At 39.5% G+C, this 13531-nt stretch overlaps 2 protein-coding genes across 2 annotated transcripts; one reads left to right on the plus strand and one right to left on the minus strand.

Moving 5' to 3' along the window:
• The first annotated feature begins 497 nt into the window (after positions 1-497).
• LOC149000182 (putative xyloglucan endotransglucosylase/hydrolase protein 30) lies at positions 498-2881 on the plus strand. Its single transcript, XM_089140923.1, has 4 exons — positions 498-759; positions 847-947; positions 1047-1255; positions 2225-2881. Exons 1-4 carry the CDS (start codon positions 576-578, stop codon positions 2730-2732), a joined length of 1002 nt encoding a protein of 333 aa, XP_088997049.1. The 5' UTR covers positions 498-575; the 3' UTR covers positions 2733-2881.
• Positions 2882-7580: 4699 nt separating this feature from the next.
• LOC149000183 (cellulose synthase-like protein D2) lies at positions 7581-13531 on the minus strand. Its single transcript, XM_089139631.1, has 4 exons — positions 13103-13531; positions 11623-12520; positions 10024-10834; positions 7581-9798 (listed from the first exon to the last, which is right to left on the minus strand). Exons 2-4 carry the CDS (start codon positions 12498-12500, stop codon positions 8047-8049), a joined length of 3441 nt encoding a protein of 1146 aa, XP_088995757.1. The 5' UTR covers positions 12501-12520; positions 13103-13531; the 3' UTR covers positions 7581-8046.

The following is a 13531-nucleotide window of genomic DNA, read 5'->3' on the forward strand; positions in this document are numbered from 1 at the left end:
TTGTCCAGTCTTCAGTGTGTACAGTAGAGGATTTGCCAACGTGGACTCATCACTGCTGACGTGTCAGCAATAATTGAGATTCTTATATCCAACCTGGCGCCACGCAGACCGTATTGCCCAAAAAATCTGAGTAACTTTCTGATTTTAAACCAAAAGCGTGTTTCTTACTGAGGAAGCTTGGTCCTTGCGCAATGTCAGAAATACCCTTTCTGCTTCTTCTCAACGCCCCCTTTCTATTCGTTTCATCTTCCAAATGACGGTAATACCCTTCTAAACGTTGAGGATGTATTCTGGTCAATAATGGACGCGGCAAAATGTCAAAGAAACCAAAACTTACTCTTAATTGTGGAAGTCTTGACCATCAACTGAAATCAGCCTTCACACGCCTCCTTGGTCGTGAAATGACGGAAATACCCTTGACAACAACCTTTCCCAGTTCTCTAGTCCAGCTATATATATATGTATATGTATCTATCCATGAAACGCAGTAACTTACTAACACATAGAGAGAGAGAAGAAGAAGAAGAAGAAGAAGAAGAAGAAGCGAAGAACAGAGAAGAAACAAGAAAACAGAGATGGGTTTGCGTTATCCAATCTCAATCCTTCTATTCCTTGCTTATTACACTTCCATAGCCAGAGCAGCTTTCAACGTTCCCACTATAACATTCCAAGAAGGTTACACTCCTCTGTTTGGTGATTCAAACCTTAAGCCTTCACCGGAAGGCAAGAACGTCAACCTCCACCTCAACCAATACACCGGTAATTCACTATCTCCGATGACGTTTTCCGATAAGTTCTACAGTTACTTAGACCGTTAAAACAGTTTTCTTTAAACAAAATTTTCAGGGTCTGGTTTCGTCTCCTCGAAGCTCTACAAGCATGGATTTTACAGTGCCAAAATCAAACTTCCGGCAGGTCATACCGCCGGCCTTGTGGTCGCCTTCTATGTAAGTATCTGGGTTTTGAGAGAAATTAAGTTCTATTAATGGTTAAAGAATCATTTCTGATTTGGGTTTCGGTTTCTGATGTGAATTGCATGGAAAAAGACATCGAATGCAAACGTGTTTGCGAAGACACACGATGAGTTAGATTTTGAGTTCTTGGGTAACGTTGATGGGAAAGAATGGAGATTTCAGACGAACGTATATGGTAATGGAAGCACCAGCAGAGGACGAGAAGAACGTTACTCTCTCTGGTTCGACCCAACAAAAGATTATCACCAGTACAGCATTCTCTGGACCAACCAAAATATCATGTATGTACGCAATCTCTCTCTCTCTCCTCTCATATGATGAGTTGCCAAACGGGACTTTACAACTAATATCACTGCATGAAATTCCTATTTTGCCATGCATTTATCACGAGTGAACATGCTTGGTGTCCAATGTTCCTTAATGGCATTTAGTAGTTTTTTTTTTCATTTTTTTTTTGGGTGAGAGTGGCATTTAGCAATTTCCACTAGGGGATTGGTTGCATAGCTTGATTTTCAAGCTATTCTAATGGAAATTTTGCTTCAACTTCATATGGAAAGCCAAATGATTATGGGATGGGCCACTGAGGTTTATTATGACCAAAATAAATAGATTGAGTCGATTATCGAGTTATTCAAATAACCGAGTCGGGTACCTTAACGGTCGCGGTTGAGGTTTGTGCTCTTTTTGATTACGTTGAATTCATTGGAGTTTCACCCCTAATTCTTTCTGTCAACATCCAAAAATGGGCTCTACTCTTATTGTATAGTGAAGAACTGTAAAGAGAGTATAAACCTCTGCTTCTCATGAGTAGAGGATTCAGACTCTAGGTACTAGGGCTCTCCATACCCTTGCTTCTTTATGATTGGAAGACTCAAGGATAAATGATCTGGAGCCATATAGAAATGTGTATGATGACAAATATTATGAATTTATTCGATAAAAAATAGTTTAAAAAAATTAGATATTATCATTATATACTAATAAAAAGAAAAAGAAAATAGTAAACCCTATTCCATGAACACAATGTGTGATTGTAATTGAGGCAAAAACTAAGAGCTAGATGTTAATCAGTAATTTGATGACACTAAAAATGGGGTTAAGGGTAATTGTCGTGAATTCAAGGATGGGGACTGTAATTAAGATAAAATGCCTAATTCGGGTTCTAACTTATAACCCGGTTATGAAACTGTTCGTTCGGGTCATGATTGCCTTGATTGTTATTGAAGTAGTTTGTTATCATGGTTTTGCAGTTTCTACGTCGATGGAGTCCCAATCAGGGAGGTGGTGCGAAACGACGCCATGGGCGGCGATTATCCGTCGAAGCCGATGGCATTATATGCAACGATATGGGATGCATCGACTTGGGCAACTTCCGGTGGCAAGTACAAGGTGAATTACAAGTACGCACCCTTTGTAGCAGAGTTCAAAGATCTAGCCTTACAAGGTTGCCCCGTCGACCCGATCCAACAAACACTCAATGATGGATGCTCCGAGAAAACCGCTGAATTGGAGAAAGCCGAATATGCGGTTATTACACCGGCACGGCGGTCGGCGATGATGAATTTTCGGAGGAAGTATATGTACTACTCTCATTGCCATGACAAAGCTCGGTACCCAGTCAGTCTACCGGAATGTGTTGTGGATCCATTAACAGATCGGAAGTTCAAGAGTACCGGGCGGGTCAAGTTTGGTGGCCGCCACCATCACCATTCTAAGAAGAATCGGGTTTCTGCTTCCCATAACCCGACCCGTTTCTAATATGGTTGTTCATTTGTATAGTGGGGTTTTTTCTTCTTTTTTTTCTTCCATTTATTAGTTATTTAAATTTACTAATTCTAAACTAATAAAATATTATTTAATTTTTTGGAATATTTTTGTTTTCTGGTAAAACGAGCATCATTCATTTATAAATAAAATAAAAGAACTTAAAAGGATACACAAAAGATAAGGACCATCATACGTTGGTGACAAGCAAGGTTTAAAGTATTCCACGATATCATGCGATACTAGCCGATACGCATCCATATTTGACTCAATCGATACGATACATCTCGATACGTTTCTCCATTGAATTACACTAAAATACATTAGCTAGAGCGATACAATACTCGATACAAGACGATACGTCTCTTATCATGCATATTCCAATGAAAGAATTCTCCCTACAAATTTATACGGAAATTATTGCAATCGAATCTCCTACTAAACTGAAGTCGAGCATTGGTAGATCGGGCAAAGCTTATCCAAGAAGTGCAAACAGTCAGAGCGAGCCAACTGCAAGGATCAAGTAGTTGCTTCCAATGCTTAAGTCAAATTAGACAACAACATCACCTCGGGAATTAGGGTTTTTAGGGTTTGAGCTATGTAGTTGGCTAAAGTGAGAATAATAGTTGAAATCTATTATTTAATAGATCTAGGTGAGGGTTATTTATAGTTTGAACTGGGTTAGGCTTGATTGTTGCATCTTTCATGTTAGACCTAATTTCCTATTAGTTTGACATATTGAACGTCGGTGGAGCAACTAGTTCATGCTAGTTGTGACGGGTTCTATCGAAGTCCAGAGAGGATCTCCATGAAGAGGTAGTAGCTAGAAATGAGTGCCTGATATTTTGATGGGTTGTTTGGTAATGGTAGCTGTCATGAATCCTTCTGTTGGTTCTCTGAATCTGCATGAAGAAGAGGCTGGATATTCCATACAAGTTCTTTAGGTTGTGTCTTAGCTGTTAAGAACAGTTCTGTGGACATGGAGAAGCTTTTAGAAGAGAAAAGACAAAGTTGAAGATGACTTTGATTGGGAATACATACAGGTTTGTTAACTTCTAATTAATGGGAAGTTTGTGAGATCAATCCATCTGTTTTGGGACAAAACCTGTGGACCTGCCTTCTTTCTTTATTTTGTCTGAGGTTTGTTAAAAAAAACAAAAACTGTTTGAATTTCAAACAATCACAGACAGAAAGAGAACATAGAAAATTAAGGAGGTTCAGCTGTGGAGGATAAAACCATGAATTTTTTTCATATTTTCATGAGGATAATTGATGAACTCTCAAGTCTCAACAGTAGCCCTATGTCTATGGATAGCAGAAATATTTTATTTGAATAGGAGAACAAGGTAGGGAAAGGTATAATTCGAAACTGTTTTATTCTTTCCATAGTATGTATTTGGTGATGTTTCTATTTGGAGACCGGTTCATGTGAAAAAACATTTTTACATTTTCATTTTTCGAGAGACTATTATTTGTTTAGAAAAGGGTGTTCGATAAACGTGTTCTCATGATATGAGAAAAAGTAGGTTTTTCCGAGCTAGGGTACGAGGCAGGAGAATGAAATGAAGGGGTTTTGTGAATAAGGGTGGGAATGGGCCGGGGTGATCTCAAGAGACCTTCACCGTCAAAACCACAAAAACAGCGAGAGATATTTGTGCAGCAGCGAACAAAAATTCGTAGGACAGGCAGCTTTGGAAAACTTCACCAACAAGGACTTTCTTGTATCATAATTTCGGCCAGGCTTCGGCCCACCCAACAGCCCAGTGCACCTCAATGGGTTCAAAATTGGGCTATGATGTGGGCCTCAATGGACCTAACTTGCTCATTTTAATGTCGACCAAATTAAGTTTCATTTATTCATCTCAACATACATTGTTTAGGAAGGATGCTACAATATCAAGGAAGGCTTGCTAGAAGCAATTTTGGATGGAGAAATTTGACCATTTCAAATTATAAGGGGCAAGCGACCTTTGGCAACCTTTCACTTGCAGATACTTTTCTTGCGAATAAGGACGGAACTAGAGTGCTACTGCGTCAGGGAACTAGGGGGGTGAATGGTCAAGATAGATTGACAGGGCGAATTGCTAGTTTTCGGATACGAGATATCCATCCTAGTCACTATGGACGTATTTGCCCAATTGACACGTCTGAAGAGATAGAAGTTCAGTTTCTTTGGGAATCGAAGATGAAACTTTTGAGAGGGGAATAAGAGTAACAAGAGTAAGTATAAGGAAGATAGAGAACTTTTCACTTAATTATAGTCCAAGGTTAGCCTGTGCTTTAGTGGATACTTTAGCCAAGAGGGCCTAGTCCATTTCAGAAATTACCATTTGGCCTCTGATCCTTTGTTTCAAGTGCTCCTCCCACTCTACTCAATAGAATGCTTTCTTACAACAAAAGAGAAAAATGCAATGTGTAGTACATTCATGTAGTATATCAGATGGTGCATCCATTGCAAGTTGCAACACTCACAATGTCTTGTTATGGCTGATAATCACGATAGCTATAACACCACTTATAGCCCTTTGCATGGTGCATCCTGTCTTCTCCCTGGTTCTTTCTCTGCCTCGATCTATTTCTCCCTTGCATCCTGTCCGTCTCTCTCACCGCCTCTCTTCCTATTTCCCTCTATCATTTTTCTCCGGTCTTTTCCTTTCCTCCACCCTTATCTCTTTGTTTCTCTCTTCTCTCCATCTCTTTGTCTCCTATTTCTCTCTTCTCCATCCTTGTCTCTCTGTTTTTAGAAGTTTTTGGTAAGGATAAAAAATTAGGTTGAAGCGAGCCTTAGTGCATCCCACGGAAAAACTCCAGATCTGGAAGTGCAACTTTCTGCTGCGGCGAGCTCTGCAGGTGCTGCTGGTCTCTGCATCTACGCCAACGATGGATGGCAGTTCAGAACCTTCTCCACAATACCGGTGCTACCACCACAACAACTGAATTTTCGCCCTTGTGGCGTGTTCTGTCTCCACCCTTGTGGCGTGTCCTTCTCCGCCTTTGTGGCTTGTCTACCCCTCTTTGGGCGTTGGTAATAGATGATCGTATATCGTATCCATTGTGCTTAACTGTTGCTGTGATTGTTACAACTCTCGTTCTAAATGTTTATTGGGTTTGACCCATTACTTAGTTTGGATGGTATTGTCTATTGCATATACGACAGTTTGGTCAATTTCCACTCCTTGGTTCGGACCGAACCTTGTGTTTTCATGCATTTATCTTTTGTATTTTTCCTTTCTTTTGTGTGTCTATATTTTCTTAGTTTATGAATGAAGTCTTTAACTTCTTACCCAAAAAAAAAGAAAAAAAAAAAAAAAGAAAGGATTATTTCCTACTTTACGTCAATGGAGGTCAGAGATGCATGCTCTGGGATGCCGAAGGAGGTTTTATTGCTACCCAATGAAATAATGGTTTATGAAGCTTTGCTACACTTATGGAGTTTTGGGCAATTAGAGATGGACAGTTATTAGGCAAATCTTTGGGGTCTCAAATATCTAAGTTCATTCGGATTGCCTACCTGGGGTGCTTGCTTTCCAAGGTCTTACTCAGTCACTTGATTGGATGAGTCATAGTTTGACTTTTGAAATTGTAAGATTGTTAATGACTTCACTTTTGTGCACTTTAATTTTAGTTCTAGGTATAACAATGTTTTTGCTGACTTTGTAAGCAAGGAAGCCCGTCGCTTCTCCCCTTCTAGATCATGGTGGAAGTCACCTCTCTTTATTGTTGATATTTCCTTAGTATTGTCCAGATTTCTTGTCTTAAACTATTTTATTTAATGAAGTTGCTTTTTAGTTCTTGTCGAAAAGAAAAAAAGATGATTCATTTATGAAATGCTTTCAATTTTGACCTTTCTGAGGTTATGGATACATGATCTAGTGCACCGTTAGCCAAAATGCTTTCGATTTTGACCTTTCTAAGCGATACTCAGTGATGTTCATCAAACTTCGAATTTGAAAATCATGTTTTTTATTTTTTAGTACCACAATCTAGGGGTGCAAGTTTGACCTTGATTGTCTGAATCAGCACCATTATTCTGGCTCAAATCTTGTGTTCCCTATACACATAATATTTTTTCAAATAATTCTCCACACATGAATCACCCCTGGTAAAAATATTCCTATGTCCTTCCATGTCAAGAAGAATGGAATTAGCTGATAACAAATTTTACTAGAACTTAATTTCTACAAAAAAATATATTAATTCTGATTGACACTTTCCAAATAATTTATCACATTACTTTTTTTTAGATAATTGATTTTTTTTAAAATAAAATATTTAATGAAGATAATAATCATGTCATTTCATATAGGATAATTTTTAGCTGAGGTTTGACCTAAATTATTTTACAATTGTTTCTCCTGTAACATTAAAAAAATAAAAAATATTCCATCATTTTTATTACCAAAATTCTTTTATATATATTTAATTACCATTAATTTTCTTTTTAACATATTAAGATAAATAGTTACTTCAATACCAAATTAATTTTACTGGAACTATTTGTACTGAAAAGTGAAAACCATTTTCAAGAACTAGCCTTAGTTGATCTTTTCTTTAATGCGGGAGAAAAACACAAAATGTCATTTTTTTATAGATTAAAATTGTCTTAGCCATCAAATTATTTTGAAAATCAATTTTTATTAATTCTTTTATGAGATTTTTATTTTTCACTTGAATTGAACTTTCGGAATAAAACATTGAGCAGTCAGAAGTTGACAAATAATAGACTTTTTTTTTATCGCATTATTTATACAGATTAAAAAACCATTAGCTAATAATTGAAACTGAATAAGAACTGAAGATGGCTCCTATAAGATGCCAAATCCACTCTCTTCATATTTTCAAGTTTCCACTGGTACCCAAGGCATGAAAGAAACTATTTCTGGAAGATGTAAGAAAACCTTTCCCAGCCCAGAAACTATAAAATCTGAACATGTTCATAATGAATGTTGAATACGAATCTGCGGAGAGCAGCATTCAATTTTAGTTTTATTTTGTCATTCTTCTTCCTGAAATTACAAATGGAAGTCACAATGAAATGGAACTACTCCCCCCTCCCAACCAGTGAAAAGGAAAACACTAGAAATAAGAAAATGCAACAAAATTTCACTAGTCATAAGCAGTATCCACAACCCCATCTCCATTTGGGGGACATCACTTCTGGATATGTAAAAGTTCAAAGAAGGAACTTTGGAACAGAAAAGTTAAATGGGTTTCAGGAACCACAGCAGAGTCACCAATGGCCTTAAGGCAAATAAAAGAATTTCAAGGATACAATAAATAAAACATGGTTTACCTTTTAAACAATGAATCAAGGGAATTGAAATCCAGAACCAACACTAGTGTTGCCTGAAGGGGGGCTGATTGCCACCCAAAGGAGAGAGATGGTGATTGCAATGAGACCTGACCAGACATACACAATTGTGGGTGTTCTCCCTCTTCTTCCCATCAAACCTTTGGCAAAAGGGTAGAGATGTGCCAGGACCCAGAAGCTGAAGAAAACTCCACCTATCAGTTGGCTCCATTGTGGTATGGTACTATAAATAGTCCTGCTGAATGCAACAGCAATTGCAATCAAGTTGACAAAGATGATTGTGATGGGAGGAATCATAAGTGATGTCCACTTGAAAATATAGAGATCAGCAAATTCGTCATCTTCATCACCACCTGACTTGGATGTCAATGTGAATGAGATCTCAATCCCAGCAATTACCTTCAGTAGCCCCTGAAGGACAGCAGCAAGGTGAGCACTTGTGCCTCCAATAAGCCAGAACTGCTCATTCCTCCACCACTCCTCTAGCTCAATACCAGACCACTTAACCTCCAGTATAGCAAGCATGCAAAGAGTCAAAGTGATGGCAAGCAAGAAAACAAGGAAAGTGACATTGAGGGTCTGCACAATAAATTGGCCAGAGAAGAGGGAGAGTGCGGGGAGGAAACAATAAACAATGAGGAAGATAGACGTGAAGGGATAGAGTCCAACGTTAAGATAGGCAATCCTCTGCAGAAACTTCATTTTTGAGCTGGCCAAGAGGGCATTATTGCGAGAAAAGAAAATCTCAACAGAGCCAGTGGCCCATCGGAGGACCTGGTGAAGCCGATCAGTGAGATTGATTGGGGCTGTCCCTCGGAAGGCATCACGCTTGGTCACACAATAAACAGATTTCCATCCTCTGTTGTGCATCCGGTATCCTGTCACAACATCTTCTGTCACGGACCCATAAATCCACCCAACACGGTTGCCCCACTCAGTCTTATCCTCATACCAGCAAGAGATGACGCTAATTGCCTCTGCAACTGTAGAAGCATCAAGAAGAGGACGTGGTTCTCTCAGAATACCCGGTGGACGTCCGTTCTTCACAGCTGGGTGATCAGCAAGGGGACGACCTCGGAATTCCGCCTCAGGAATTGAATCTACAAGGAAAGATGAGTTGCCAAACTTTTTGGGAAACAGAGCAAGGTTCATGTCTTCATCCTCATCATCTCCCATTCGAAGGGACCGGCTCTCTTCAGGAGTACTTGAAACTGAAGACTTACGTTTACGAGAGCTGCAACAGCTACAGCAACCGGTGCTGTGATCTTTCGATCTAGGTGGGTTAAAGCCATAGATGGCTATCCTGCGGAAAAGGCATCCAGTTCCCACATATACAGGACCCTGAAGACCATCAAGGGCTCGCATGTTGCCATCAAAGAAGACAGTATTGTGGTTAGCATAACGATCAGAGGGGTCAATACCCTCAAACCTCTGTGGGAATTGGACATAACAAAGGCGATCACCACCACGGTCCATCATGAAGCACATGCCTTCTCTCATTGCCTGGGAATTGTAGACATAGTGATCACAATCTAGATTGAGGATGAAGGGGCCATTGGACATAATTGCGGAGGCCCGAACTAGGGCATTCATGGCCCCAGCCTTCTTGTTGTGATCATATCCTGGCCGTTTCTCACGGGAAACATAGACAAGCATTGGAAGTCGGATATCCACTTCAGAGAGATCAACGAGCGCTGTGTCATCAGCAATACCAAGTAATTGTTCTTCACTGGGAGGCTTCAACATCACCTGTAGTTGATAGAAGCAGCTTAGTTATTCTTTGGTTTATTGGAAATTAAAAAGGAAGTACAAGTGGAGGGAAAAATTCTCCATAAGTATTAAAATAGAGATAACTGGGTTTAACCTAGGAAGATAATGTCCACCAAATCAATATGGAGGCAACCACAATAAACTGTCCCAAAGCATCGTAGTAATGAAGTACCATAAGACAATGAGTTTTAATGAAATCTTTACCTGTATGACACCAGCATGATCACCTTTTGTGTGCTCCATCGCAGGATGCAACCACGTACCAGGCCAGTGTGTTCCATCAGCCATCCAAGTAGCTTTAGGGATTTTCAGAGACTCTGCAGGTTCATCTTCTTTTGCATTTTGTCTCTGCAACTTCATAGCTTTGATCTCCTCTCGAGCATGATAGGCATCAGAACGCCGACGAATAGAATCAGGAAGGCCATTAATCCGGACCTTGAACTCATCATACTCACGTTTAATGCGTCTACGATCCTTGACAAAATCAGAGCGCACCTTGTTCTTATAAGGATCTCTCTTCAGATTAAAGTAAGTCTCCGGGTTCCTAGGTTCAATGGTATGTTTCCGGCAGAAAGGAACCCACAAATTGGCAAAACTTGCAGCTTCAGCCATGGCCTCAAAGGTAAGAAGAGCACCACCATCATCAGAAACATAGCAAGCAAGCTTTTCAACTGGATAATCAGCCGCGAGGATTGACAGAATGGTGTTTGCAGTGACTAGAGGTGGCTCCTTCTCAGGATCTGCAGTAGATACGAAGATATCTATGCCTGGGAGATCAGATTTCCCAGTGGGATTGTCGGGGCCAGCTGTTTCAAATTTCTCTTTTAGCACAGCAAGATCCGTAGCACGATTAACAGGATTGAGCTTTGGCAGCTGATCAAGTAGCCAAGAAAAGGCAAACCATATCTCACAGACCACAGACATACCCCAAAGCCAGACTGCATTTGTATTTACATTTGCAACCCTCCACCACAGAAATAGAACAAGAGCAATCAATCGAACAAATATTAGAAGCCTGTAAGGAAAGTAGAGAGAAAGTTAGGCAGCAAAGAAGTGTCCACACACATCATTATGCAAGCACTACTATGACATTGATTATTTCATATGACAAATCCAGAGTATGTATCATGATTATCAACCTGACAGTATCATGGTATAGGACAAAGAATTTGGACAACTAATTCAGATTAATAAGCATTCCTCCTTGTGAAGGTTGCAAAAAGCATTTCTCATTTGTTTTCAAATCATCTTTGACAAGAGAAATCACAAGGACTGTTATGCATAAATGATATAAAAAATTACAACATGTCAGTCATTAGACCTTATATTTTGTCATACATATATTTATACCAGCATGATGGCCCTTTCAACCTGCACACAATATCTTCCAAAGGTTCCAGTCATGGGGGCCTATGTGATTCCCATTTCATGCAGCTCTTAAAATTGATTTTGCCAACAACTCATAGCCATTGCATTCACCAACTGTACAAATTATTTAGATAATATCCGAAGTTTTTGAAAAATTACAGTTTAAATCTAGCAAAATCTTGAAGTGTCTGACCTGTAATACCAGTAACTTATGCCTTCAAGAAGGCCTTAGCTTCTCACATTATCACTCATTTGATTTGGAGTAAATCTTTTAACAAATGAAGCATTAAGCAGGATGATGTCAATAACCAAAATTCATCCATAAGCAGAGCATAATTTGATATAGGCCCATGCAATTAAAAAATCACCATGAAAATAACATATATGCCTTTCTGCTAATAATAAATTTTCCAGGAAAAGAATTAGTAACAGTACCTATATGGGCTAATGACTGCAGCTGGGATCTTCAGTTTACGAGTAAGTGGCTTCCATGGTTTATTCATTAGATCTGTGGGCTCATTAAACCCAGCATCCTTCTCTTCAACACTTCCCTGCTGAGGCCATATAGCATTTCCATACCCATATGTCCCCTTGGTTTCGAACAGCCATCGGTTATGATCAAAGTCCCGAGTCTCGCTCCTCGTTAACATGGACTTGTTTGACTTCATCAAAGATAACCTCCTCTCCAATTTGGACCCCCCTGGTGGTGGTGGCAGTGGCAGTGGCAGTGGCTGTCCATTTTCTGCATCCATTTCAGCTAAATCTGTATTCCTATATGACTCCTTGCACCCAGGGCATACTCCACCACCTGACCTAACAGCATCAAAATAGCATTCCCTGCAAATCTTAAAATCACATTCACAGGGAAGGATATCTTGGCCTCGCTCATCACTCATGACTTTACCATCACATCCAGGTACAGCACAAGAAGATCCCTTGGCACCAGGCATCTGGGGATGATTTGCTTCAGATTCAATCACCTTATCCATGAGATGAGCTCGAGTGACACTGTTGAACCCACCAGTGAAAAGGGAACTGGAAACATATTGCTCTTCAACCTTCTGTGAGATGGATGGATCCATAGGCTGATTATCAGGAGTTGGTGGGATGTGAACCGTGTAGTTCATGTATTCAGGATTACCAACATCACTATCAAGGTCATTCGACTCCCTCGAGTAGCTAACATAGCGCCCTGATGAAGTCCTCCGAGCAAAGGTCACATGTGCAGGAATTGCAGGTCTGCCCTGTTGTGGTTCTGAAGTATCAGATGTTGTCGATAGATTCGACCTTGTTGGCTGAAACCTCTTTGACATACTGAAATCTTACCCAGATCCTGAAATTTCACCCAAAAAAACAATTAACCCTTTGAGCAATTCTCGTGTTGAAAAAAAATATGAAAACGCACTCCTAGAACTAAAGTCAGTCAAAATCTTGACAAAAGTATAAGGTACCAGAAGTCCTCATCCTTGAAGAATCGATTTTGAAGCTACCAAACAAGTATTTCAGAGGAAAACAGAAAATGGCGACAAGGCTTAAAACGTTACTTAGACAAAACAAAGAGCGAGCGAAAATAAAGCTTAAACAGCGGCAGCAAGAGCAAACCTTTAGTAACTTTGAACTTCAATGGAGATCTGATCAGAGAAGTTTTATGTATAAGAAAAACCAGAACAGATTCGTACCTCAACCCTCCAAAAACTCAGACTAGAGAACTTCCAAATGAGAAACCAAAACCTAGCCAGAATTAAGCAACCATACGTCGACTTTCTTAAAATAACAATCTAAAAAAGAAAAAACGAGAGAGAAAAAAAAAAAAAAAACAGAAGCCACCGAACTCGCCTATCACCACACAGAAAACCACATTTACATATTTGCAGCAGAACCAACTCCAGAAGAAAATTAGAGTTCAGAAACACACCTCTTTCCAGCACCTTTTTCCGCCTTGAAACCTTCAAGTTGGATTGAAATGCACACAAAACACGTCAGAAGCTTCAGTGGCGAAAGATCGGTACTATCAAAGTCTTAACCATTTCCAACACCCATGATCTTATCTTACCCAAAATGAGACTTCCTCTTCTTCTACTAATGGGAGCTGTTTATCAACTAAAAGAAGAAAAATCTTTAAATCCCTCCAAAAATTTTCAAAAACAAAGCCCTTTTTCAGGCGTCTCCTAGATCGATCGAAGGCAAAAGCTTCTGAGAAAAAAAGTTGCAGAGATTCTTTCCAGACAAGATGAAGCAGAGACGAGAGAGATTTCTGGTCTGGTTGAGAATTTTGATTTTTTTTCTTTTTCGTTTTTTTCTTTTCTCTCTCACAAATGAAGGTGAGATGAGAGTGTGAAAAGGC

The sequence above is a fragment of the Hakea prostrata genome, chromosome 11 (genome assembly GCF_041222555.1).
Source record: "Hakea prostrata isolate BN-2017 chromosome 11, UWA_Hpros_2, whole genome shotgun sequence".
NCBI lineage: Eukaryota > Viridiplantae > Streptophyta > Magnoliopsida > Proteales > Proteaceae > Hakea > Hakea prostrata.

What these genes read in the sequence shown, in the direction of transcription:
- LOC149000182 (XM_089140923.1), top strand. Translation starts at nt 576, where the DNA reads ATGGGTTTGCGTTATCCAATCTCAATCCTTCTATTCCTTGCTTATTAC. An exon ending in CCACCTCAACCAATACACCG is followed by an intron (nt 760 to 846) that starts GTAATTCACTAT and finishes CAAAATTTTCAG; the next exon opens with GGTCTGGTTTCGTCTCCTCG. An exon ending in TGGACCAACCAAAATATCAT is followed by an intron (nt 1,256 to 2,224) that starts GTATGTACGCAA and finishes ATGGTTTTGCAG; the next exon opens with TTTCTACGTCGATGGAGTCC.
- LOC149000183 (XM_089139631.1), bottom strand. Translation starts at nt 12,500, where the DNA reads ATGTCAAAGAGGTTTCAGCCAACAAGGTCGAATCTATCGACAACATCT. An exon ending in GCAGTCATTAGCCCATATAG is followed by an intron (nt 10,835 to 11,622) that starts GTACTGTTACTA and finishes CTTTCCTTACAG; the next exon opens with GCTTCTAATATTTGTTCGAT. An exon ending in ATCATGCTGGTGTCATACAG is followed by an intron (nt 9,799 to 10,023) that starts GTAAAGATTTCA and finishes TATCAACTACAG; the next exon opens with GTGATGTTGAAGCCTCCCAG.